This window comes from Phocoena phocoena, chromosome 17 (assembly GCF_963924675.1).
Source record: "Phocoena phocoena chromosome 17, mPhoPho1.1, whole genome shotgun sequence".
Taxonomy (NCBI): domain Eukaryota; kingdom Metazoa; phylum Chordata; class Mammalia; order Artiodactyla; family Phocoenidae; genus Phocoena; species Phocoena phocoena.
In genome coordinates, this window is record NC_089235.1 from 4,436,086 (window position 1) to 4,462,225 (window position 26,140).

At 45.0% G+C, this 26,140-nt stretch overlaps 1 protein-coding gene across 1 annotated transcript in view; it reads left to right on the top strand.

Annotated features, from left to right (window-relative positions):
- The first annotated feature begins 15,613 nt into the window (after positions 1-15,613).
- XKR4 (XK related 4) overlaps positions 15,614-26,140 on the top strand; it is a 312,511-nt gene continuing 301,984 nt past the window's right edge. The window contains exon 1 of the mRNA XM_065895673.1: positions 15,614-16,440. Within this exon, the coding sequence (XP_065751745.1) occupies positions 15,614-16,440 (827 nt within the window). The remainder of the gene's footprint in view (positions 16,441-26,140) is intronic.

The window sequence follows — 26,140 nt, forward strand, 5'->3', positions numbered from 1 at the left end:
AAGTTAGTGCCACTACTGTCTATAACATTTAGGTGATGGGTAGGATGCCGTAAAACAGGGAGTTTTGTTCAGTTGAGTTTTCTCCAACAATACACACTTGAATGCATCCACTTTGGATGTCTTACAGTTGTTACTGATATAATAAAAAATGAACACTACTCAAGGTTTCTGAAGGTAAAATTATGTCAATAATTGGTTGTATGGTGTGGGCACATTTAGTTATTCCTTAGTGGGCTTTCAGTACAAGCTAAGCCGTGCATCTATGTTTTTTGTTTTTAAATCCTTACAAGTTCATTTCACTCGTTGGTTTCACCTGAATAATTTACTTATTTGAAAAGCGTGACCGTAGCTAAATCCTATTTTAAGAGCCGACATGCCCTCTCATTGGTGGCCAAGAGTGAGAAATTCTCTCTGGTACCCCAGGGGACCCTGATTAGCAGCCAGCTGCCGCGGTCATTGATCCATTGTTCCTGAGTTAAGATCATGGTCCTTTTTTCCACATCCCTCATCTCTTACAGGTCTTTATACCTATTTTTCAACACACTTGGAGCTATAACTATCCCCAAGGATGACTTGGCAAGAACACTTTGGTACAACCAGGTAGCTCTAGGGCTTCAGCTAATTTTATCAACAGGGTTATTTTCAGGGTTCAAGTGCAACACAAGATTGAGGAGTCTAGAGCTTATCTCTGTTTCTTTGATCCTAATACCACAGCAGTGACAAGTCTCGACTTCTTTCACCTCCACCCTGGCCAGACCCTCTTCTTCACCATAAAGTATCTCTTGTACCTATACTTGTCACCTAGGAAAAAGTGGTAGACTCCCCCTTTTCTTGATTCAGAGAAGTCAGTTGACTTCCCCAAGTTCTGAAAAGCAGGAAACCTAATCCTACCATCTGAAGAACAAAGTCGGACTGACCTTCATGCCCTTGGACTCAATGACACCAGGGCTCAACAAGAACCAGACCTTCTGTGAATGAAGCACGTGGTGTGGTTTATAACTTGGCTATTCAGAAACGTACTTGAGTTGAATACATGATGTGACATTTGTTCAGTCATCATCCCCAAGGCTTTCAAGTTCTTGGGAGGTTGTAAAGGTTGGGCATTCCACACGGCCTCCATCACGTGTCCCTAGCAAGTTTACCTGAACCACATTTCTCATTGGAATCTGCTTTCTGAGAGTTATTTTAGGGGAGACCACAATTCTCTTTGTTCTTGTTTCCATATGAATCAGAGAATGAGATCTAACCTTCGTAAATTTAGAAAATAAAAACTGCATTTGAGTAGAGAAATTATTTTGCCGGGCTTTTTATGCTATTTAATTTAATTATTCACATTAATCCTCTGTGCATTTCTGATATATCTGTGTAAGTCCTTGGCATTTTCCCATTGTCCAAGATAATATCTGTATATTTCGGTGGGTGTTTTACTAACAAATGTCTGCTTATTATCACCTTTTAAAAAGTGTCGTGATTCAATTTAATTCAACTGAATTCAAATTCTCCTGAGATTGTTTATTAAAAGATTATCACAGCCTTCATTCATGCTGACAGGTGGTTTATTATATTTCCACAATTCATCTGTAACATACGCTAGAGCATTTTGGAAGCAGCAGAAACATTAAATACCTATTATAATCCTGGCTGAGTGTGGCTGGGTGGTTTTGTTTATTTGTTTGTTTGGTTTGATTTGGTTTTTGTTTGGAAAGTACAGTGTGAGAGAAAAGAGAATTACTCCAGCATTGCCCATTTTAATTTTTCTGTTTAGTCATATCCTTTTTATCAGAATCATTAAAAACGATTTAAATCTACATCTAATTTATGAAGAAGTTAAGCTGAAATGTAAAGCCACTGGGTTTTTCAATTACTTCCAGTTTTATTAGACAAACAATGGGGAGTTTCTGTTTCCACCGCCTTCCCACCTTCGCATTTTCTGAGGCATGCGTGACTCACCTCGGATTGCTGTAATGCTCTTCCTCGAGGAACTTGGAAACGTAATTAGGAAAAAGGAGATGGGCAGCAGCTGGAACAGTACCCAGTCCTCTCTCAAACTTCAAAGGGAGCTCCCAGTGCAGAAGGCTTCAGGAGGAGGAGAGGGGAGGTGAGCACAGGGTCACTGGGCACTGTGGGATCTCCTGCCTCTGCCCACTGTGAACGATGGAAGCCCAGGGATCCAATCCAGAGGAGGATTAAGGGTAGCGGGGGTCAAGTGCTGTGGGATAGAATCTACTCATAATACCAGAAACATGTATACTGCAGCAATTCAGATTTCTGTGGATCCATTTTTCACCAGCCATCTTGGGTATATTCCATTTGGACTCACCGTTTTGAAAATTCTCCCGTCCCTAGGTACCCATGTGTCTCCTTGTGAAATATTATCACATATAGTTCAGGAAACATGCCTCTTTATTCTCAAGTGCTTCTTACTCTGCATGGAATACATTCCCCGCTCTGTTTGCCTGATGAATTCCTACTAATTCTTTAGGGGATCCTCATCAAACATCATCTTCTCTGCAAAACCATCCTGACTCCAGAGGGTTAATTATACACAACGTTGAATCCTTATTCTATTGTGTACGTGTTGCTGTAATGCTTTTCATACAATATTCCTAGTATGTGTGTCGGTTTGCCACACTGGACCTTTTGAAGGTATGGTTCACATCTTCTCTACGAGGTGCTGGGTTTATTGTCTAGAAATATATGTATCAAAGTACTGTCCAAAATTGTTGATATCTTCTCTAATTCTTACAGCAGTTTCACAGCCATCACATGAATAATATACAATATCTCCAGTTTCTTTTCAGGTGAGGAAACTGAAGCTCAGAGAATGTTGTTCAGAGAAGCAGCATTCCCAAGGGTAAACACCATGAACTCCAGGCCAGCATATGAAGTCACCGCCAATTGGACCCCAAAGTGGAGGCTCACTTAAGGCACCGCTGTGCTCATTTCCTGCAGACCGATACACAGATCACCAATTGAGACACTTAGACAGTGTTCTACCAAGGTTTCTTGAATTCACACCAACCTTGGTCCTTGTGATCTGGTCAGTAAAGAAAGATGCCCGTCTCTGGAAATAATAGACCCTAGAAGGCAGAGCTACTGCACCTAATCCCCTGGAGTGGCTGCCGTGTGAATAAGAAGCATGGGGTCCACAGAACATGGAGTGCACCTTCATTATGGTCACATAAACGAAGACCCACAGGGCGAGAGGGCATGTCCAAGTTAACCAGCTAACAAGAGGCAGAGAGGGGACTAGTAAAGAGAGAGCTTCGATCTGGCTTGGCTTTGGGATGTGGCGCTGACAGATGCTTTGGTTACTACTTATTCCCTCTGCTCTTTATCACTGGGCACCAGCTAGCCTTTCATTGTCCTGTATTTCCTTCTTTATGAAGTAGGACCAATGGTTGATAACCTGCATCCCCCTTTGTTGTAAGTCACAAGCCTTTGCTTTTACACGTTTGGGTTTTGTACGGCTTTTTGATGCTGAGTATGGGGACCGAGGGGTGGGACGTCTAAGGGAACTTCTCTTGGTTCCAAAGTGTGAAATAAACCCAGATCCACTGGCAACGTCACCGTGCTCTGGGCATGTGGTGATAAAAACTCAGGAGAATATGGGATGAAACTCCAAAGCAGACTCGGCAGTAAAAGCTACACTTGTGATTTCTCCTAACAGTGCCCTAGCTGCTGGTTCTGGGGTGTGGTGATGGGAGACCACTGCAGGGAGGGCAAAGAAAGGAAACTGAGGAAAGGATTTGGAAATACTGTGAGGGGAGAAGGTCTTTCTGGCATATAAGCTTTGGCCAAACCACTGACTTGAGTGAGGTTGAAGACTGTCAACACCTCGTCCCTGTGACGCTGGCTAGAAGAATCACATCGCAATATTCTCCTATGGTTCCGTGACCCAAAACCGGTATCCGTTTCTTTCTCTGTTGACCAGGAGCCTCAAATGCCACAGAAAAGAGGATCCTGGCATATACGGCATGTAAACACCCAGCTTCCCTGTCTCCTGATACGGAGACTCCAGTCTCACCTGCCTGTTAATTAGGAAACTTAAGCTTCTGTATATTCAGAGCAACGCAGGGCAGTGACAGACTCAAAAAGCAGGAAAAAGAGTTTTAAGGAGATTATCTTGTTGAATTTGCATTCAGCTGATCTGTGTTTTTGTTTAATCATAAATGAGAGTTAGAGTCAACCTACTGGCGTATTTCAAAATCAGTATCCTTTTAAAAAACCATTGATGTCACTTCTTCATCAAAATTACATTTTTGGAGTCATGTACCACAGTGTTCATTGCAGCACTGTTTACAATAGCCAGGACATGGAAGCAACCTAAGTGTCCATCGACAGATGAATGGATAAAGAAGATGTGGCACATATATACAATGGAATATTACTCAGCCATAAAAAGAAACGAAATTGGGCTTCCCTGGTGGTGCAGTGATTGAGAGGCTGCCTGCTGACGCAGGAGACACGAGTTCGAGCCCTGGTCCGGGAAGATCCCACGTGCCGCGGAGCAACTAAGCCAGTGCGCCACAACTACTGAGCCCGCGAGCCACAACTACTGAGCCCACGTGCCACAACTACTGGAGCCCGCGTGCCTAGAGCCCGTGCTCTGCAACAAGAGAAGCCACCGCAATGAGAAGCCCGTGCACCACAACGAAGAGTAGCCTCTGCTTGCCGCAACTAGAGAAAGCCTGTGTGTGTTCAGCGACGAAGACCCAGTGCAGCCAAAAATAAATAAATTAAAAAAATAAATTTTAAAAGAACAGAATGTGACTTCTTACCATTTCTATAAAACATAAGTAGGAATTACTTCATATAAAAATTTTCCTAACATTAAAAGACCTGGAAAACAGATTGGAAAGGTTTATTACTAGATAAAATAAAGATACTATATTACTAATATGGTTGGCTCTGAAAGTGTATCTTTCATCTATAAACCTGTGTAACAAGGAAGTCAATTTATTTCCCATTTGTTTGTATGACCTACGATTTGGGTACAGTGATATCAGAGTGCCGCATACCCATGCCTACACACACCCACTCCCTCCTTCTATTAAAGTAATAGTTTTCTTTTGATCTTTACTGTATTTCTTCCTTCTTTTTCCAGCTTGGCTTTCCCTTTCCTTTGCAAACATGTCAAAGCATGTCTGGTCAAAAGTTCATCAGAGAGACAATGGTGTGGGGCAATAAATACAAGAGGTAAAAAGAGGATTCCAGTTTCTGACACATCACCAAAATGGTGGAATGGAAACAAATCCACAAGAGCTCAAATGGGCAGGTAGTCATATAATTACATCGTTATGACCTCCTCCTTGTGTATTTTTGGTAGATGTACGTGTTGCTTTTCTAGAGCTTCTGTAACAATTTACCACAAACTGGGTGGATTAAAATAATAGAAAACTAACTCTCTTATAGTTCTGGAGGACAGAAGTCTGAAATCAAGGTGTTGGCAGGGCTCTGCCCCCCAAGAAGACTTAGCGGAGCTCCTTTTCTTGCCTCTTCCAGCTTCTGGTGGCTCCTGGTGATTGTTGGCTTGTGGGCACGTTACTCGAACCTCTGCTTTTGCCTTCACATTACCTTTTCCTCTGCGTCTCTGTGCCTCCTTTTCTGTCTCTTATAGGGATACTCGCATTGGATTGAGGGCCCACCCTCCTCCAGGATGATTTAATCCCAATCTTAACTGCATCTACAAAGACCCTATTTCCAAATAAGATCATATTCTGAGGTTCCAAGTGGGTGTGAATTTTAAGGGGACACTATTCAAGCCACTACAATACGGGGGGAAAAAGTGTCTCTAAAGGCATGGCTTACGGTGGATCCTGCCCACAGAGGTGGCGTGGTGCTCACCACTGCTCCTTCGGCCCCAGCCTCCCAGCCTTCCCATCGGGCTTCCCCTCCTCAGGTGGGGTCAGTCACCTGGCAACCTGTGCTTGGCTCTATTCCCCACCATTGTCTCCTGCCATGGTCCATCCTTCGTCTGCCCTCCGGGCACATGTGCACACCTGGAATAATGGACTCCTGACTGGTACCATTCTCTCATCTTGCAAAGGAGCATCCATCCAGGAGCAGAGAGGTGAAGCGTTTGCCTGAGGTTACGTCGTGTCTGGCTCATCCTCTGCACCCAAGCTCATCCTGGACTGGCTGTGCCATGGTGTAGTGACTCACTCCTTTTTGCCTCATTTCGTGCAATCTTTTTTTTTTTTGGTGGGGAAGGGACACACCGTGCAGCTTGTGGGACCTCAGTTCCCTGACCAGGGATTGAACCCAGGCCACAGCAGTGAAAGCCCGGAATCCTAACCACTAGGCCACCGGGGAACTCCCCCATTTTGTGCAATCTTGCAAGTTCATCTCGTTATTAGGACATTTTTGTTCTTTCTATTTCTCCTTGCAATCCTCTTCCAAATTCCAACTGATCTCTCACAAAACGTCTGCCTCCCTTCTTCCTTATTTCCTCTCCCTTGTCTCACTCGAATTGTCTTTATTACCCTCTACATCCCCCAAACCCTGAAGTTAAAAATGCTAGTGGCGTATCTGCATCAAAGAGAAGGAAGACTAAGTCTTGAGATAAATTTAGCATAAAGAACCCTTGCCATCAGCTTCTAATGTGCTTGAAAGTGGGAGGGCCTCCTTCAATATCTTTATAAAGCTCTCATTTGTTCTTCTAAGTTGTTAAATGTATTGGCCTAGAGTAGTTCGTATCGCCCCTTACTATCCGTGTGCATGTGTTCAGTTCTGGGTGGTTTATCACCTGTGTAGGTTCATGTAGCCACCACCTCGGTCAAGATACAGAACAGTTCCATCACCAGAGGCTCTTTTTATAGCCATCGCCTCCATCCTTAACCCCTGGCAACCACTCTTCTGTCCTTCATTTCTAAATTTTGTCATTTGAGAATGTTATATAAAGGGAATCCCGCAGCCTGCATTCTCTTGGGACTGGCTTTTTTCACTCAACGTAATTCTCTGGAGATTTACCCAAGTTGTTGCCCATATTACCAGTTTGTGTCTTTTAACTGCTGAGTGGTATTCCATGATGTGGATATGCCCTGATTTGTTTAGCCATTTACCCATTGAAAGATGTCTGGATTGTTTCCATTTTGGGGCTATTATGAATAAAGCTTCCAGGAAGATTCCTTTTTGTGTGAACATAAATTTTCACTTCTCTGGGATAAATGCCCAGGACTACAATTGCTAGGCCATATGGTAGTTACATGTCTTATTATCCTTTTAATGTCTAGAATTTGAAGTGATGTTCCCTCTTTCACACCTGATATTGGTACTTTTTTGTTTTCTCTTTTTATTGACCATTCTTGCCTTTAACTTTACCCATTTTCGTAACCTTTTCAAAGTACCGATTTTTTTCAATAAACTTAATTTTAGAATAGTTTCAAATTTACAGAAAACTTACAAAGATGGCACTGAGAGTTCCTATATGTACAGAGGTGAGACACTGTTTTTCCTTCTTATCAACATCTTACATTAGTGTGTTTACATTTGTTGCAACTAAAAAACCATCATTGATTCATTACTATTAACCAAACTCTGGATTTTATTCTAATTACACTGGTGTATCCCTAATGTCTATTCCAGGATCCTATCCAGGATTCCACATCACATTTATTTATTTTTATGGGAAACATAATTTTATTTTTTTAATTGAAGTACAGTTGATTTACAATGTTGTATCCGTTTCTGGTGTATAGCAAAGTGACTCAGTTATACACGTATTCTTTTCAATATTGTCTCCCATTATGGTTTATCACAGGATATTGAATATAACTCCCTGTGCTCTGCATCAGGACCTTGCTGTTTGTCCATTCTATATGTAATAGTTTTCTACGTCACATTTAGTCATCACGTCTCCTTAGGCTCCTCTTGGCTGTGCAGATTTTCACTTTTCTCGTTTTTGATGACCTTGATGGTTTAGGAGAGAAGTGGTCAGGTATTTTGTAGAACGCCTCTCAATTGGGGTTTGCCCGATGTTTTCCATATAGGAAACCTTGTAGGTTTGGGGGAAGAAGACGGCAGAGAAGAAGTGTCCTCCTCTCAATTTTTCGGGAGTCTCTGCTGTGGCCATGACTTATCTCAGCTGACGTTGACCGAGATCACCTGGCCAACAGGATGTTGCCAGACTTCTCCACTACGAAATTACTCCCCTTCTCTTCTTGCTCTCTATTATGTGACAGCAAGTCACCAAGTGCCAGTTATATTCAGGGAGAAGGGTGGGGGGAGGAGTTTAGCTCCTTCCTCTGAAGGGGCTCCTCTACTTTCAAATTCTCCTATTTTCCTCTCAAGCACCAGTATCTAAGACAAATAAAACTCATTCTTATTCAATATATAGTATTTTGAAAATTTTGTCTAAGTGCTAGTATGGAAATGATGTATTTTCTGCTTTTTTATTGCAAATGTACATTTCAGCTCTGTCAGGGTTAAATCGGTTTTTATTGGCTTGGGGACTTAATCACCATTGACCATTTTGTGCTTATGGGAAAATGCATTTTAAGACCTAAATGACTACTAACATACTTCAGAAACAAAACACATGTCCCAGTCAGAGGCTATTATAAGATACAGAAAGAAACCCAGGGCCCCCTCTTTCTCTCTTCATCAAATCTAAGCTCGTGTTCCCAGCTTTGGAGACACTTCATTCCAGACCCTAAACTGCATCCCATTCTACTCCTTTTACGCAGCTCGGGTTGCCATGCCTCTAAATTCCTCTCACCATTTTTGGTAACTGTATCCCTCAGCACTCCTCTGCTCTTTCTCCAACTGCCTTCTAATATTTACATTCCCTAGCTTTGCTCTAAATTTTGTTTAAAAGCCCATTTTTTTGTTGATTCTTTTAGCATTTCAGAAGTCTCTATGGTTTTGCAGCTCTGGCCTTTTGAGAGCCACGGTTGTAGTTCTAATGTCATCAGAAGAGGCATAGACTGTTTGTCTGGAAAACCTGTTCCAGAATATTTATCAAATGCCTGCTAATGTGTCAGACATGGCATCCGGGCACAGAGTGGACGCGGAGAGCTGGTGGACCACCACAGACCACCAAGGGTCTTGCACAAGGTCTCTTACTTCTCCACTCTGCTACCAGAGTGGTCACTCTAAAATGGAAAACGAGTCGTGCTTCTCTTGTATTTTAAATGCTTCAAGAGTCTTTACAGTTTGGGAGAAAAAACACACTACTCTTTATAAACTAGATAACTAATAAGGACCTACTGTAGAGCACAGGGAACTCTACTCAATACTCTGTAATGACCTATATGAGAAAGGCATCTAAAAAGGAGTGGATACAGTATATGTATAACGGATTCACTTTGCTGTACACAGAAACTAACAAAACATTGTAAATCAACTCTACTCCAGTGAAAATTAATCTAAAAAGAAAAAACCAAATCAACTCTGCGTTTCATGAGTGAAGTCTGATGGGTGTGCCAGGGCCTTGGAGCCTCAGCTCACAAGTGGTCCCGCCTCCCTAGGACGCTTCTCAACTCTCCACCCAACACCTCCTCGTGCTCCAGCCCTGCCTGGCCTCCCCTCCGTGCCCTCACCCCTGTCCCATTATCACTGTTGTCCTCCATCCCCAGACACCCGGGCTTAGAAGTGGGGAGTGTAGGGGTCAGGGCTGTGCCCCGTGGCATTTCAGGGTGAGGCGAGGCCATGCCCCCCCCATCCTTAGGCAGCAGTACCAGGTGCGTTCATCGGGGCCCCCCACCCCCAGGATCCACGGAGTAAGAGGGCTGCGATCTCTTGGGAACTGCTTGTCTGCTCTGGGCGCGGGCAGAAGCCCGTGGGAAGGGAGACTGACTCCCCTGCCCGCAGCTGGGGTCCTGCAACATCATTTTGCACTGGGCCCCCCAAATACGTAGCCAATTCTGACGTGAGTAGATGAGCAGTGTAATCTGGCTTTCTTTTTTTTTTTTTTTTTGCGGTACGCGGGCCTCTCACTGTCGTGGCCTCTCCCGTTGCGGAGCACAGGCTCCGGACGCGCAGGCTCAGCGGCCATGGCTCACGGGCCCAGCCGCTCCGCGGCATGTGGGATCTTCCCGGACTGGGGCACGAACCCGTGTCCCCTGCATCTGCAGGCGGACTCTCGACCACTGCGCCACCAGGGAAGCCCTGGCTTGCTTTTTGAAAGGAGCTTTCTGACCGCTGTGTTGACTGTAGAAGTGGAAGGGTGAAAACAGGAAGACCAGTAAGGAGGCAAAAACTCCAGGTGGCAGATAATTGGGAATCAAATCAGAGTGGCATCAGAGAAGATGGTAAGAACTGATCAAATAAAAATAGATTCTGAAGGTAGAGCCAAAAGTATTCATTGGCAGATTAGATATGGAGTCTAAGAGAAAGCCGTGGTCAAGGATGACTCCATCATTTTGTCTTGAGAAACTAAAAGGACAGAGCTGTCATTAACTGAAAAGAGAAAAGAGGAACAGATTTGGGGGGAAGAGCTGAAGTTCAGGTTCAGACTAAAATTTGAGATGTCTCTTAGGCATCCAAGTACAGATGTTGAGAAAGCAGTTGGGTGTATTCCACAAGTTAAGGGGACATATCCAGGCTGGAGAAATAAATATGGGAGCCGTCAGCATATGGGCGGCATTTTAAAACATAAGATTTCATGAAATTATCAAGAGAGCAAGGGTACATAGAGGAAGATTTGAGAACTGAGCCTATTTAAAGACAGAGGAAATGAGAAAGAATTAGCAAAGGCCCAGAATTAGCCAAGAAGCAGGCTTTGAGAGAGGGAAAAAAACAGGAGTGTGTGGTATAGTGAAAGCCAAGTGAAGGACATATTTCAATGAGCAGGGAGTGATCAACTAGGCCAAATGCTGCTGAAGGGTTCACATAAGATGAGGGCGGAGATGTTTAGTAAAGTGGAAAGAGATGGCCTCGGACTTGGTGAGAGCAGTTTTAGTGGAGTGCTTGTTGGTTTAGTCAAGTGTGTTCAAGAGGACAGGTGAACGGGAATTGAAGAAAGCCAGGTTAGGCAACTCTAGAAGTTAGTTGTAAAAGGTTTCAGAGAAAAGCAGTGGTAGCTAGAAAGGGAATTGGAATCAAAAGGAAGTTTTTTTGGTTCAGTTTTAGTTTTTTGTTTTCTTTTTTGCGGTACGCGGGCCTCTCACTGTCGTGGCCTCTCCCATTGCGGAGCACAGGCTCCGGACGCGCAGGCTCAGCGGCCACGGCTCACGGGCCCAGCCGTTCCACTGCATGTGGGATCTTCCCGGACCGCGGCACGAACCCACGTCCCCTGCATCGGCAGGCGGACTCTCAACCACCGCGCCACCAGGGAAGCCCATGGTTGGTGTTTTAATTTGTACGGGCTGAGGGTAATCCAGCAGAGAGGGGAAATTGATGGTCATGGAAATCGGTGTTGAATTGTGTTCCTGAGCAGTGAGGGGATGGGAGCCGGTAATCAAGTGGAGGGGTCCCCTTGTCGAAGAGGGGCACCTGTGTACAGATGCTGGTCGGTGGGCAGGGGAGGTGCTGAGAGCTTCGTGTGTGGGCTCTGTTCTCTTGTGGTTGCTTCATTTTTCTCAGTGAGATGGGAAGCCGAGTCATCAGCTGAAAGCAAGGAAGCAGAAGGAGGTGTTAAAAGTTTGAGAAGGGAAAAGAAGAAAAGAAATAATAATGTAAAAGAGTAGGACAGCAACTGGACTGGGAGGACGTGGTGGGACCGCTGAGCAGGCCCAGGCTCCCCTTCGGGTCTGTGGTCACGCATCCAAGGGAGCCAGTCAGCATGGCTGCCCTTTCTCCAGACACAGCCAGTTGCACAGGCTTAGGCCTGAAGTCGGTGGAGAGAAGGGATGAAGCAGCGTTGGTGTTTGGTCAAGTAAAAGGGACAACAGAAATGAGGATGTGTTCCAGGGAGTGCTGATGGGGCTTGACCACGGGATTTAAGCTGGGCCAGGAGAAAGGTCAGGGTGTGAAGGGGTTAAGGGACGTAAAAGCCTGGCAGAATCGAGTCCAAGGGAACTTGAGGGACTGAGCTGATCACTTATGAGAGATCAGTCCGAGAGCGGGATGCTTGAACTTGAGATTATGAAGCTGTTGAGTGACGACATGGTTTAAGTGACGACAGTGGGAAAGGATCTCTTCGATAGGATGGAAGACAAGATCACTGAAGGAAAGGCCATCACAGTACTGACAGGCCAGGGATCTGTATTAAAAACCATCTGATTCTGTGGCAGGGGGTCCAACAACTGTGCTCTGAGGAAATCTTATTTTAGGGAGAGTTGACTAGCTAAACATAAAGTTTTAAAGTTAACCCAGAAAACATGAAGGGGTGGAAGAAACATGAACAATATGAACGGAAAGTTGTGTATCGAGTGTGCAGGACGCGGTGTCCAAAAGTTTACACGCATCATTTTATTTATTCCGGGCAAGAACACTGGATGCTAGAGACTGTTATCATTCCTCTTTTCCAAATGATGAACATGAGGGCCATGGGGGTTGAAAACTATGCCCAAGCACACCTCTGTCTGAGTCTAAACTCTGAGCTTTTAGCCAATACGTCCGTCTGCCTTGACAGATGCAGTGGTCATGACAGAGCAGGTAATCTTAAAATCTGCATCCTGAGATGTGAGTAACAGACTTAGGGGATTAGAAACTCTTTAAGAACACTATTGTAGACAAAGTGCAGTAATATGCCTTATCTCATCCAATCCTCATATTAATCCTGTTTATTAAGCAATTTGCCCAGATCATGGGACCAATAAGTAGCAAGGCCTGGATGTGAATCCGTCTCCTCTGACCTCCTACTCATGTACGCTTCCCACTAACTTCCACCACCTTCAGGAGATGGTTCAGACAGAAACTTAAAAAAAAAAAAAAGTCTAAACGGTTTTGAATAAATATACTAATAAGGAGAGTATTACTAGTTTTTTCTTTTTTAGAACCTAACAGGGTAAGTCTCATAATTCCTGTTTCCATGGGAACATTAGTACAGAATGCAGAGTTCTTTCTGTTGTGGAATGTTCTCGCTATACATCCATGCATCCATTCAACTAATATCTATTGAGCAAATAGTCTGTGCAGGCACTGTGCTAGATGCAGAGGATACAATTGAATAAGAAACAACCCTGCTCAAAGGGAAACTTCAGGCAGCTCCAGGCCTCCAGAAACTCAGATCCTCTGCAGCCTTTTCATGTCAGTGTAAGGCATTGCTCTTGACCTAGAATACACCTTATCTCTTAGGACCCAGTTACCTAAGAGATCATTCCTCTCCCCAGTGGTTTGGCACAAAGTATGATCAGCTGTAGTGCCCTGGAGATGCAATCTTAGATTTGGACTTTGGGGAAAAAGAACTGGGGTGTTTTCCCAGAAAAGGATGGTCCTACTTCAAGACGGTCCAATATATATATACATATTTTTTGGAGTAGAGTCGATTTACAATGTTGTGTCAGTTTCAGGCGTATGGAGAAGTGAATCAGTTATACATATATCCACTCTTTTTTAGATTCTTTTCCCATATAGGCCACTACAGAATATTGAGTAAGAGGGTCCAATTTTAAAGCTAGATTTAAAATACACCTTTTGCTTGGCAATCTAACTGGCTCCCGTGACCCTGCACTGACCCTCATTCACCACTTGGCCATGCCTTGCGCTAGAAGTCCGTGGGTTTGTACATACCAGGTAATGGTTATGGGCTCTGTGGCCCAACACCCCTCCTGCCTGCCTGGGTCCACGGCACCAGTCTGTAAGAATAAAGGACAGGGGTGGGCAAATTCCACTTTGATTAGGTTGGTGCTGAAACACTGGGTGAGCTGTAGCGCAAGACGTCCGGGGCGGCTATTTCTACATGCAGAGAAATGTGTGCACTTCCACTTCATAATGCTTCTAATTAAGAATGACACACATACTAGTTCTAACTGAGCCTGCTGTCTACAAGTAAGCGGGAGGGTGTTAGGGTTTGCCTCCAGATATAGAAGACCACACTGGTGCTCCTCGAGGCAGTGTAACACGTGTTGCCTCACTTCTCTCTGGGCTTAAAACATGTGAGTCACAGTACAATTTAAGAATTACACTCCTTGTCTCTTACATTTGCGAAAGTTAAGTGAGACAAATCAAAGTTTTCTTATCCAAAAAAAAAAAAAAAAAAGAGGATCCAATACCTATGGGGTTTTCAAGAACCTTTTCAATCCGCAAAATGTTTCATATTCTCTTTATATCTGATTCGGTGAACCACTCTGATCACGGGTTTAATTTATTCGAGTCCTTTCTGTAGTTGAGGGACTCCACAAATCTGCAATTCCTACAGCTTTAAGAGCAGGTAGTTCTCGTCTGGAGCCCGGGAGGCGGCGTCAGCTCCGGGCTCCGCCACTCCCGGCCCGCGGGCCAGGGCACCGAGGCCCGCCGCTGCCGGCCCCGCCCCGCCGCCCGCGGTGCCCAGAGCCGCCGCCGGGGGTGCTGCGCTTTCCACATGCGGGAGGAAGCGGCCCGCACCGCCGCCGCTCCTCCGGGCTTGGCCGGTTCCTGGCCGCGGAGAGCGCGTCGGGGGATCGGCCCCGCGGCGCGGGCCTGGGCAGCGGAGAGCGGCCGAGCCGCCTCCTCACCTCCCCGCGCCCGGGCGCCCGGCCTACGCGAGAAGCCGGAGCCTTCGGGCAGCGCGCTTCCTCCCCCGAGGGCGCGAGCTCGGGGCTCCCTGCGGGCCCGCCCATCCTCCGCCGCCCGGCTACGCGCTCCGCGCCCTCGCGGGCCCTGCCGCCCTCTCCGTCCCCAGCTCTCCCAGGCCAGGCACACCCACTGCCGCTGCCGGCCTTCGGGGCCCCGGCGTCCGAGTTAAACCCAGCCTCCCGACCCTCGCCGGCCGCAGCTGCACACCCAGCCCTCCTCCCGGTCCCCGCCGCTCGGAACGGAGCACAAAGAGCCCTGCGCCTCCCCAGCCCTCGCCGCTGCCACACCCGCCGGTCCCCCAGCCTCCTTCGACCTCCGCGCTGGCTGGACGCGGGCCCCCTCCCCTCTGCCCCCTCGCGCCCGTCCCCCAGGGCCGGTCAAGTCCACCCAGCGGTCCCTGAAACCCCGTGGGCCGGGGCCCTGAGCCGTCTTCCCGAGTCCTCTCGGCCGCGCGTCCCGGTCCCGGCCCCTCCTCCGGGGCCCTCCGCCTCCCTCGCCCCACCCGAGCTGGGGTGGGAGCGGCGGCAGCTGGAAGAGAAGCGATGAGGTCATCCTCTCCCTCGGAGTCAGCTGGTGGAGGAGAGGCAGCGGGAGGAGGGAGCGCGCGCGCGGGGAGGAGAGGGATGTGCAGGTCCGAGGGGCGCCGCGGCGGCCGCTGCTGCTCCTGCTGCTGGCGGCGGCGGCGGCTCGGGCGGCAGCCGCGGGGCCGGGACGGCGAGGAGCGCGGGCGGCGGGCTGGGGCGCGCGCCGGGCGCCGCGAGCAGCTTGGCTCCGCGCAGGCAGCCAGGCGGCGCTCCTGCCGGCTCCGGGCGCGCCGCTAGCCCGGCCCAGCGCCCAGCCCGGCGGGCGGCGGGCGGCGGGCGAGCCGGCGCAGGAGCGGGCGCAGGGACAGCGGCAGGGGAGCCGCGCCGCCAGGGAGGGAAGCCGGGGCGAGGCGAGGCGGCGGCGGGAGGAGGAGACAGCGGGGAAAGGTGTCACATAAAGGAAGGCTCTTCTTCGCTTGGGAGGCATCATGGCCGCTAAGTCAGACGGGAGGCTGAAAATGAAGAAGAGCAGCGACGTGGCGTTCACCCCGCTGCAGAACTCGGACCACTCGGGCTCGGTGCAGGGACTGGCTCCGGGCTTGCCGTCGGGGTCGGGAGCCGAGGACGAGGAGGCGGCAGGCGGCGGCTGCTGCCCGGACGGCGGCGGCGGCTGCTCGCGCTGCCGCTGCTGCTGCCGCTGCTACTGCTGCTGCGCCGGGAGCGGCGGCTCCGGGGGCTCGAGCGGCCCGGGCGGCGGCGGCGGGGCGGGCTCGGCGGCGCTGTGCCTGCGCCTGGGCACGGAGCAGCGGCGCTACTCGCTGTGGGACTGCCTCTGGATCCTGGTCGCCGTGGCCGTGTACTTCGCGGACGTGGGCACGGACATCTGGCTCGCCGTGGACTACTACTTGCGCGGGCAGCGCTGGTGGTTCGGGCTCACGCTCTTCTTCGTGGTGCTCGGCTCGCTCTCCGTGCAAGTGTTCAGCTTCCGCTGGTTTGCGCACGACTTCAGCACCGAGGACAGCGCCGCCGCCGCCGCTGCCGCCGCCGCCGCCGCCGCCAGCTGCCCGCAGCCCGGAGCCGACTGTAAGACGGCGGGCGGCAGCGGCTCTGCAGCCGCGGAAGGCGAGGCTCGCCCTTCCACGCCGCAGAGGCAAGCGTCCAACGCCAGCAAGAGCAGCATCGCCGCCACCAACAGCGGCGGCAACAGCAGCGGGGCCACGCGGGCCAGCGGCCAGCGCAGGTCTGCGTCCTGCTCCTTCTGCCTCTGGCTCGTGCAGTCGCTCATCCACGTCCTGCAGCTCGGGCAGATCTGGAGGTACCGTATCGGGGGTGGGGGAAGAGGGAGATTTGCTGCCGCTCCTGCGTCCCCACTGCTTTACTCTTGCACAAGAAAATCGTTGAGGGTTGCCGTGGTAGTAAGCCTAGTCACACTCCTTCCGGGTTTTGGTTTGGTTTGGTTTTAAATTTGTGATCACAACCTAGGGTGGGAGAGGAGTGAGGGGCAAGGGAAAGGCAGCAAAGTGGCTTTGAGCGCTCAGCCCTTGTCTTCCCACTCCGTTCGACCAGCTTCTCTATGTGCTACACCCCCCTTCCCGCTCCCCCCCCCATTTTTAGTGGTCCTGTTTCTGTGAGTAGGAGAGGATTCCTATCACATCTTCTAAAAATCCTTTTTAATTATGTTGAATTTGAGGTGTGTGTTGCAGTTTGGATGGCTTCTTTTGTTCCCTGAGAAAAATTGCTAATTCTAGTTAGATGGAGCTATTGCTGTTCAAAAGTACCCACATTTTAATTCTCACGGCTAGAGAAGTACTGTGCTTCAAGTAAAGAGCTTAGTAGGGACACACTTGTTTTTTGGGGGGACTGTGTATATCTATATCTATTTTTATATCCATCTCCAAATACCAGTAAGTACACTTTATGGGACCCAGGCTTACTCTAGTGGTGCGCTTTCTGATTATCCTGCAGTGTCACCTCAGCTGATTTCTGGGATAACTAAGAACCCTTGGAAAAGGGTGGTACATCTTGTAAACTTTGACCACACTTGGCATTTTCATTGACTTGCTTTGCTGCTTGTCACCTGACCTACCAAGTCTTTACACAGATATCACTTCCACTTACAAACTGGAGTACAAACTGGAATATGGTTCCTTTGGGCAGAGGGAATCATCTCTGGAACCATGGAAGCCTGGATTTAGGAATATAACGAAGTGGCAGGCTCAGGAATGCGTTTCTCCAGGTTTTATATGTTTTTGATAGCTTTTTGAATGATATTTTACAGCTACAAGAATTCTTTGTGTTGAAGCATTTAAATGCTAACATCCCAGAGTTATGCTTTTTGGGTTTTTCTTTTTTTCTTTTTTTTTGGGGGGGTGTTTAAAATAACTTAGTAAGTATAAGTAAAATGAGGAAACTTCCTCACAAGTGCACTGATGTGGGACTACACTCTGCTTTGCCAGTGTCCTTTTCAATTTTATTTGTAGTTATTTTTGTGATTAAAAAACCAAAACGATTATGAGTCATTAACTCTGCTACAACTCAGAGAATTTGTGGAACGGAGCTAAAATCGTCCTTTACGGTGAAGTGTAGTGTTTTCATTGCGAAGAGCAAGTGTGAATATTTTTCAGTCTTTTCCGGGACCGTTGCTTTGTAAAGCAGGGTGAGCATTGCCACAGACAGTGACTTTTCAAACTGAGAAACTTTTTTTCCAAGCAGATACTTTCTGCTAAAGTGCTATATGATACGCAGTCAGACCAACTGATGTTGGAAACTTCGGTGCTTTGGACTTAAAGGACGTTTTGAAATGTCAGTTAAGTGCGATAGCTCTGTTTCCCATGGTTGACTACTGCAAAGGCTTGCAGCTTGGTGCTTTTCGAGTGTGATGAACTCAAAGGCTTGATTTAATTACTGAAATTATTTACGGGGTGAGATTCGTATGATTAGCAGTTTTAATCTGATAATGTGGTAAATGAAGCTTAACATTCCATTTGTTAACTTCTGCAGACTTCATGCGGGATTTGGAAATCACTCACTTTTACCTTTAAAATGTCTAGATTTATGTAAATAATGCAAACACTTCTCAGTTCTATTAGCTGAAGAACTATCTATGTTTCTTACCGATTTATACTTTGTGAAAAATTGGATATCAAATTCTAGTTGTGTTTATTAGACCTTCTAGACCAAACATTTTCCCAATTGAAAAACGATGTTTAATATCTCAGGACATAAAATGTGGAAAGTGAGAAATAATTAGGAAAAGAAAAGGGCCTAAATACATCTCAGCGAGACCATAGCCACTGGGTCATTTGGCCACACAGCAAAGCTATGGAGTGGTGGGGGGCAGGGATGGGTAAGGTTCAGTGCAGAAGGAAAACCACAGGCTGTCAGACAAATGCATTCACCAGCCCAACCCTTGGAGAAACTATGGTCACACATGGCTCCTTTTTGTCAAGCATTTCTACAATATTTTCCTTAAAGGCTTCAAAGTTTATTCTGCTAACACATGGTCATTTGGGAGGAGATAGTATTTTTTTAGATATATATACACATATATATTTTTAATATTTGTTTACATATTCAGAATAATGTATTTAATAATGTATATCTGAATTATCTAATCTTACTGTTCTTGGATTCCGGCTAAGATATTTGGAGGATGGTGGGGTAACGTGGTGGAAGCATGATCTAAGACTCAGCCTCATTTTCTCCTTATAATGTTAAAAACAAAGCAAAAAAAAACAAACCAAAAACTTTAGCCTAATGTAAGGAAATTGAAATGGGGTCAGAGAGTTCATGGAGTTTAACACTCAGATGCATTCCGAATTGTTTCAGTTTCTCTGAGTGTAGAAGATTTGAATGGAATTTGGGGGGATGGGTGCGTCTTTGATAATAAACTGGTGAAATGCAGTTCATCTCAGATTATTATATTAGACCATTATCTTTGACCACTGTGATTCCTTAATTAGGAGCATCCCTCTGGTTTTTCAAGCTTTTCTTTTCAATGCATTGTACACAAATGTTGCAGAAAGACCAAGGTATCAATGGTTCAAAGCTCAGAGTTCATTAGTCATGTTTTAACATGCTACTTTCTAAGATCAATAAAATAGATTTTAGCTAGGTTGGTAACTGTTCATTGTATTTCCATGGAATTCAAGTTATTTTAGGTAAGGGTCAGATTCTAAAAGCTCTCTGTAGATAAAATCCTTTGAAATACCATCAAAGTGTTTGCTTGCTCAGAAATAGCTGTTTGAAACATTTTGGACAAGATTTGCCTGTATTCATACATTTATTACAGATGCAACTGCTGAAAACAATGGTACATATTCATTTTAATTAATGTTTACTAATGGAAAAATTAATGGCAGCTTTTAAAGTTGTAGGAGTTGATACTGGGAAAGAGCCGTTTGAAATAATAAAGTGAATTTTTGCTACCATGCGAAAAGAGCAATTGTGACTTTAAAGGAACTGTCTGTGAATGAATGAGGAAGTACTTTTTCTTTCTTGTTCACGTCATGTGATTCCAGAAGTTACTACGAGTGCGGTTCAGCCAGTGGGAATCAGAAACGCGCAATCAGATCAGCTTTTAGTCTTCATAATACCCGTGATCAATTATATCTGGACGTCTTCTTCCTTCAGAGTTTATGACTTAGTCTTCAAATTTGACCTGAATTTCTCCTACACATGTACATGTGTAGGTACGTACATATTTAGTTGTTTTCTAGCAAATAGGCACATGGTAACTGATGACTCCGTGGATGGTAGAATGGGGAGTATTTTTACTATTTTTGTTTTGTTTCTGAATATCTTATCGTGAGAGTCACCTGGTGGAAGAACAGCTTTCTTGTGTTTCTCATGCTTGATCCCCCACGAGCTATTAACATGTGTCCCGTGTTCAGGTACTTGGGAGATCTCTCCACAGAGAGATCTCTCCACAGCAGGACTTCTCAGAGCCTTTACTTACTAAGCTGTTGTGCAGTTGTCAGTAAGTTTTTAAAGGCACAGCTATTAAATCCTCTTGTAATCATGGGTCACACAAAGCACTATGAGAAACATGGTTCTATGCCATTCTTCAACCTGCCCAAACGAGAATTATAACAACAAGAATTTTATGTGGTACTTTAAACATCTACAAATATTTTTATACTCCTCTCTCGTCTAAGCATTAGTACCTCTGTATATGAGAAGGCTGGCAGAGAGATTACTCAACGATTACTCAAGATTGCTTAAACTCAGAGAGATTAAGTAACTGGCACGAGATTACCCAGCTATTATGTGATGTAGCTCAGAGTCAAAACCAGGCCTGTCTTACCCTAGAGTCTATTTCTCTGGCTCAATTAGCCACCTCCAAATGCCAATTTGGATAATAAGGACAACAATGTATAAAAATGACAACTTCCCTTCACTAAGGTTGGCAAAGTTCGAGAGAGAGCTGAGTTTAGACAAGTTAGGATGTTTCTCTAATACACACCAGTGGTTCAGTGGCAGAACGGAGGCTGGAGCTCAGATCATCTGACCAGTGTTCTTCTTCCTACACCACTTGGACGCACTGAGGTTGTTGTAGTGGCATTAACGACTAAGTGACATAATGTATGTGAATAAGCAGAAAGTGCTTTGCAAATGATAAAAAATTCTAGAGATAAGGAATGGGTAGGAAGATAGCATACTGGGTACAGCTGCGAGTGTTGAAGAAGTACCTTATTGATTCTGAGTTAGTTCTGAATTCTGATATACGTCAAGCACGATTGGTGCCCTTTCCTGAGTTTATTGAATGGTCATTTCCCATATATCTGTGTTCCCTCTACTGCTTATTAATTTATCTATTCATCTGTATTGAGTACCTGCTCTACTCAAGGCACTGTGCTAGTTACTAATCACCCCAAGATGAATAAAGTACACATCTTCTTTCAAGGAATCTACTGTCTGATGAGGAAGATGGAACAGTAAACCCACAATTTCAGTACTGGGAAATAAGCACTCTGATAGAAACAGGAAACTCAAGCCACCTTAGTGGTTCAGGTAAGACTCTGGAGCAGGATATGTTTGAGCAGAGGTTGTGATGGTGGGCAGGTCTGCTACTGAAATAAAGAGGAGGTTGGCAGTGAGGGCTTGGATATGACCGTGCAAAAGGGCAGAGAGGCAAGAAAGAATAAGGCAGGTTAAACGTGCCCTTCGAACAGAGAGAGCGATTGAGAGATAGTAGCTAGAGGTGAAGATGGAGAATTAGTTGGACTGGACGATGAAAGGAATTTAGATTTTATTCTGGAGTCACTGAGAAACCATTGAAGGATTATAAGGGTGAGGATTGTTGACAAAAGTGTGAAAATCTTGTTTTATTCAAAGGAGTGGCAAAACGTTGAAAGATTCAGAGGAAACGTATCAATCCCTCTCTAACTCGATCATGTCCCTTTCATTCATAAAAGTCCATTGATTTTAAACTCATTGAGTGTGGATGTAATTGGAGCATATAAATAGGCCCAACCTTGTGGGAGAGTTGTAAACAGATTGGTTGAAATTTATTGTATTTATACCAAAGTAAATTATTGGCAAAAGTTTATTTTGCGTTACTTTTTGAAGAGATTTTCCTTAGGATATGGTGGGCTTCACCTTATTGAAACCCTTAGAAAATTGTTCCTTGTGTTTGTGTAACACTTCAGTTTTCAGAGGGTTTCCAAGTTTTCTTTCTTATGTGACCCTCACACTCATCTTTGAGGTGACACGTTTTGCCTGTGTGGAAATTGAGACAGAATTTTAAACGTTTTTCTCTTTAGGTCACGTAGTTCTGCGCAGATTCTAGGCTAGAATTCAGTACTGAGGTGGGAGAGAGAAAAAGGAACATGGGAGATTGTTGATGTAACTGAGGATGATTTGGTAGAAGGGAAACCTGAAAACTTGAGAGCTCTCTGGTACTGAAGGGTTCTAATGTGGAAGAAACTTTTGCGTCAGCCCTCTGGGGCAAAATGGATGGGATCTACAGGAAGAGATTTTGAATTAATGTAAGGAAAACATTTTTAAGTAGTCATAAGGGATCCCAAGTTCAGCTAAGATGCCTTAGGAGTAACGAGTTCCTCATCATTGGAGAGTCTAAGCATAGTTTGGAAAACTGTAGGCAGAACTACGGTAAAAGATACTTTATTATACAGAGGGCTGGACTAGATCATCTTCCGGCTCTGAGATTTTATGGCAGTTTCTATCATTACATGCTGCTCCAAACATAATGGGCTAACCTTTCTTTTTTTTGCATGAAAGAAGTAGGAGTTTGCTTGAATGACTGCGGCTGTGTCACTTAGAAATCTATTCATTGGTTATGGACCCAGTATCTTCCCTGGAGAATCACAAATCCACGCCACAGCCTTGAGTGCTGAGCTTGGTATTTAAATCTCTGAGTTAGCTCACAGATATAAATCCACACACAATCAGACAGTCCTCTGTCCATTTACTTGGGTTTCTGTATGAGCTGGAATAATTTATGCATAAATCTGTGTGGTAAATATAACTATTTCAGTGTCTTTGTAATAAATGCAGAAGTTGTAATTTTTCCATTCGCTTGAACTATACACTTATAAGGGTAAAAAAAAAATGTTCTACTTATTATACCCCATGAAATTGCAGGCTACTCTCAGAGCAATTGAAAGTAGCATTTATGCAAATGGATGCTATCATTTTTGAATAGCGTCCACAATCCTTGGGTCAGTAACTGTGAAGGTCTTTGCTCAGTCACTTACAAAAAAGGTCCTCAGTGTTTGAATATCCAAGTACATGACTTCTGTTAAATTTTTTTTTTATATATTTTTACAGTTTGAATGGAATAGTCTACCAATTTAAATAGCACCAGTCACTGAGTAACAGATAAATACTAGAATGATTCCCCTTTATATGGAATCCCGGGCCAATCTGATTAGCACATTTCCCTGACTTGTTTTAGAATTTGAATAGCACACATTCTAAGTTTATGGAAACAAGACTAGGTATTGGGATCAGATTTGTTACTCTGACGTATTATCAAATAGAAGGTGCAGTGTGGTGTTGGTCACGCATCTCAGGTATAATCTTGGAAAAGAGTTGGAATATGTTGATGGATTTCATGGGAAAAACATTCAGTAATTCTCCACAGGAAGTATTCTCTTGAATGGCGCGCGTAATTCTGACTACCACACCATGTGACTTCCTTCCAGCTGTCTGATGGTGTCCTTGGGAGCTGTTGGCATGGCCGGTCGGGAAGAAGGACCATGGGCAGATTCTCAGGAGGTCACTCTAGTAGTTGTGGATCCTACCTGTGTAGGCATACGTGTTCAGTGAATATTTGCTGATCTGTGAATGAAGCCCAGGGGTTATTATTTCTTCTTTGCATGAGCGTGGCTGCTCTCGCTGCCTGGTTGCTTCTCGAGTGGCTAATGGTACAGTGAATCAGAGAAGGTGCCATGTTGTCTAGAAAGGATACAACAAATCACGCAGCTCTTTTGTAGGTGACTAGTGCTAGGAAAGTGGGGCTGAATTTCACAAAATACTAGTTATCCTCTGAGAAAGATGCAGCTAGACGCTCACCTTCACTTACCTGTTCTTGCTGATAGAAAGGTGAGACTGGGGAAGCTTCGGGATAGATATTTTTCACTGAATTCTTATGTACTCTTGACCTTCTGAGAATACACCTGTATACAGAATGATTTGGGGGATTTTTGTGCCCCTACTTGTCTACTCAAAGAAAAGCTGTAGCTTCTGCTATTATGATGACTACGACCATCATCACCATAATTGTTATCACCATAGAACATTACTTCCATGTCTAGTGTATGTACAGAACTCATACAATTACTGATGGTGAGGGATAGTGAAGATGGGTTAAAATGGAAATGGATCAGTCCAGAAATCCTCTAGAGGCAAGAGGTGGCCTGTAGGACAACGGTAGATCTTTTCTAACCCTGAGATGAGGGCAGAGGGTCACAGCTAGTGTATCAACGATGGATCTTATTTAGAGGGACAGCTGCCTTTTGGGGAACTGGACTAAAAGGGGATCAGATGATTTGGCCACTTGGGGGCTCAGAGCCCTGGCAGTCACCTACTGTCCTGGGTTTACATGTGACAGCACCTGCCAATGGTCCCCCAAGTTTAGGTCTTCTTTTGGTTTCCTCCTTCTGCGTCTTAGTTTTCTACCTGTATGATGTGATTAGTCAAAAATAGGGTCCAAGGTTCTTTCCAGGCTTAAAATTCTGATTCTTCTTTGCTTGTCCAGTCCCCAGAGTATATGCACCAGAAAGTCTGTTCTTCTAAGGCCGTGACTACAGCATTGTGTAAGTCAGTCAAAGGGGATCTACAGGGGGTTTCCAGAGTTGACAATATTAGTGTCCGAAACCCAGGAATCGGTATTATATGTGGAGAGAGAATCTTAAACTTATTTGTATAATGCAACTTATTTTGTATCATTTCCAAATTTTAGTTATAATCAAATTAAACCATTTTCATTAAAACCCAAAGCTAAGTATTTGAAGCTGATGTTCAAAGTGTTCCATATCACTGATTTTAAGAGACGTACCCTATAGACTTGGGAAGCCACAGTTGCCTTCCGCCTTTCGTGGGGGGAGGTATGCACAGCTGGAGTGCTGGGATTAACAAATAGGAACAATGCTTCACAGGCCTAAAAAGAACTATCCATTAGGTCGAGGAGAAGGCTGTTGTCAGAGCTAGATTTGCTTCTAAATTAAAAGCTCGTCCTGGGTTACACTGTCACTGGTTTAATATGCTGGAAATTGAATTAAACACTATACAAAGATGCTATATCCAGGCCTGCACTTGTTGAGGAACAGGGCTGTGTTACATTCTTCCAGAAGAACTCAACCCCTTAACCTTTCCCAGTTGGGGAGTGCCTGGATCTTCAGGATGTTAGAGATCTGTTGTGACACTGCATGATTTTCAACCTCACGACAACATTTCAGTTTTTTACATTAAAAAATTTTTTTTAAACATTTATTTAAAAATTGTCTGAAGTATGTCAAACTGTTTTCCCCCTTTCATGATTCATAAGTAGGCTGTTTGAATCAGTTCTACTTCTTTTGCTTACTTTATTTACTTGCACTGTTTTCCTGGCAGGGGAATCCTTCTACACAAACAGAGCAGTGGGCAGTGTGTGGGGTGGGTGAGGATTAGTCAGTCAGAATCAGGCACATATAGAAAAAAAGGAGGATCTGCAGTGAAGTGAGTCTAAAAAGACTTGAGCTGACTTTGATTTGGCTTCCCATCAAGTACATTTTTAAAAAGTGTATAATATGGTTTTTTTTAATTCATTCTTTAAAAAAAATTTTTGTTGTGGTAATAACACTTAACATGAGATCTACCCTCTTAATTAAAAATTTTTTTAAATTAATTTTTATTAGAGTATAGTTGATCCACAACGCTGTGTTAGTTCCTACTGTACAACAAAGAAGTACATTATTTAAGAAGGAAAAAGTCGCCTTTCTGAACCCCCAGCCTAGGAGATTTCATCCATGTAAATAGCAGTCTGATTCCTCTTTCTGCAGCCTAGATAACAATTATGAATTAAGATATCAGTTTGGGGCTCAATTCTCTACTTTCCGGGTCTTTTCTCAGTAGCAGAGAGTCAATACTCAACACAAAGGTAGCCGTTGTAGCAGTAACAGTTACAGAACAGTCCCTCATCACTTCATTAGTTCATGGCATAATCACTGCATCAGTTGACAGTAACAATGAAGAAATGATCCTTCAGGAAAGAGGGGAAAGGATTTGTAAAAGCCTTCTTTTGTCTTGATAAGAGTTTTCAGCTGATTAATTAATTTGCTGTTTTACCAAAGTAAAATTAATAACAATCATTTTTTAAAATGTAGGTCAATTCTAGAAAACTCTCCAAAGTGATTTTTAGTACTTGGGTCTGTTGTTATAAATTAGGAAGGATGTCCCGTAGGGTTTCATATCTCTAGGGGATGTACTACTATTAAGAGTGGCAGTCACAGATATCCTATGGGATTTTTCCTGAATCGGTTGGTGATGGTCGGGTTTGAAAAACTGAGTTC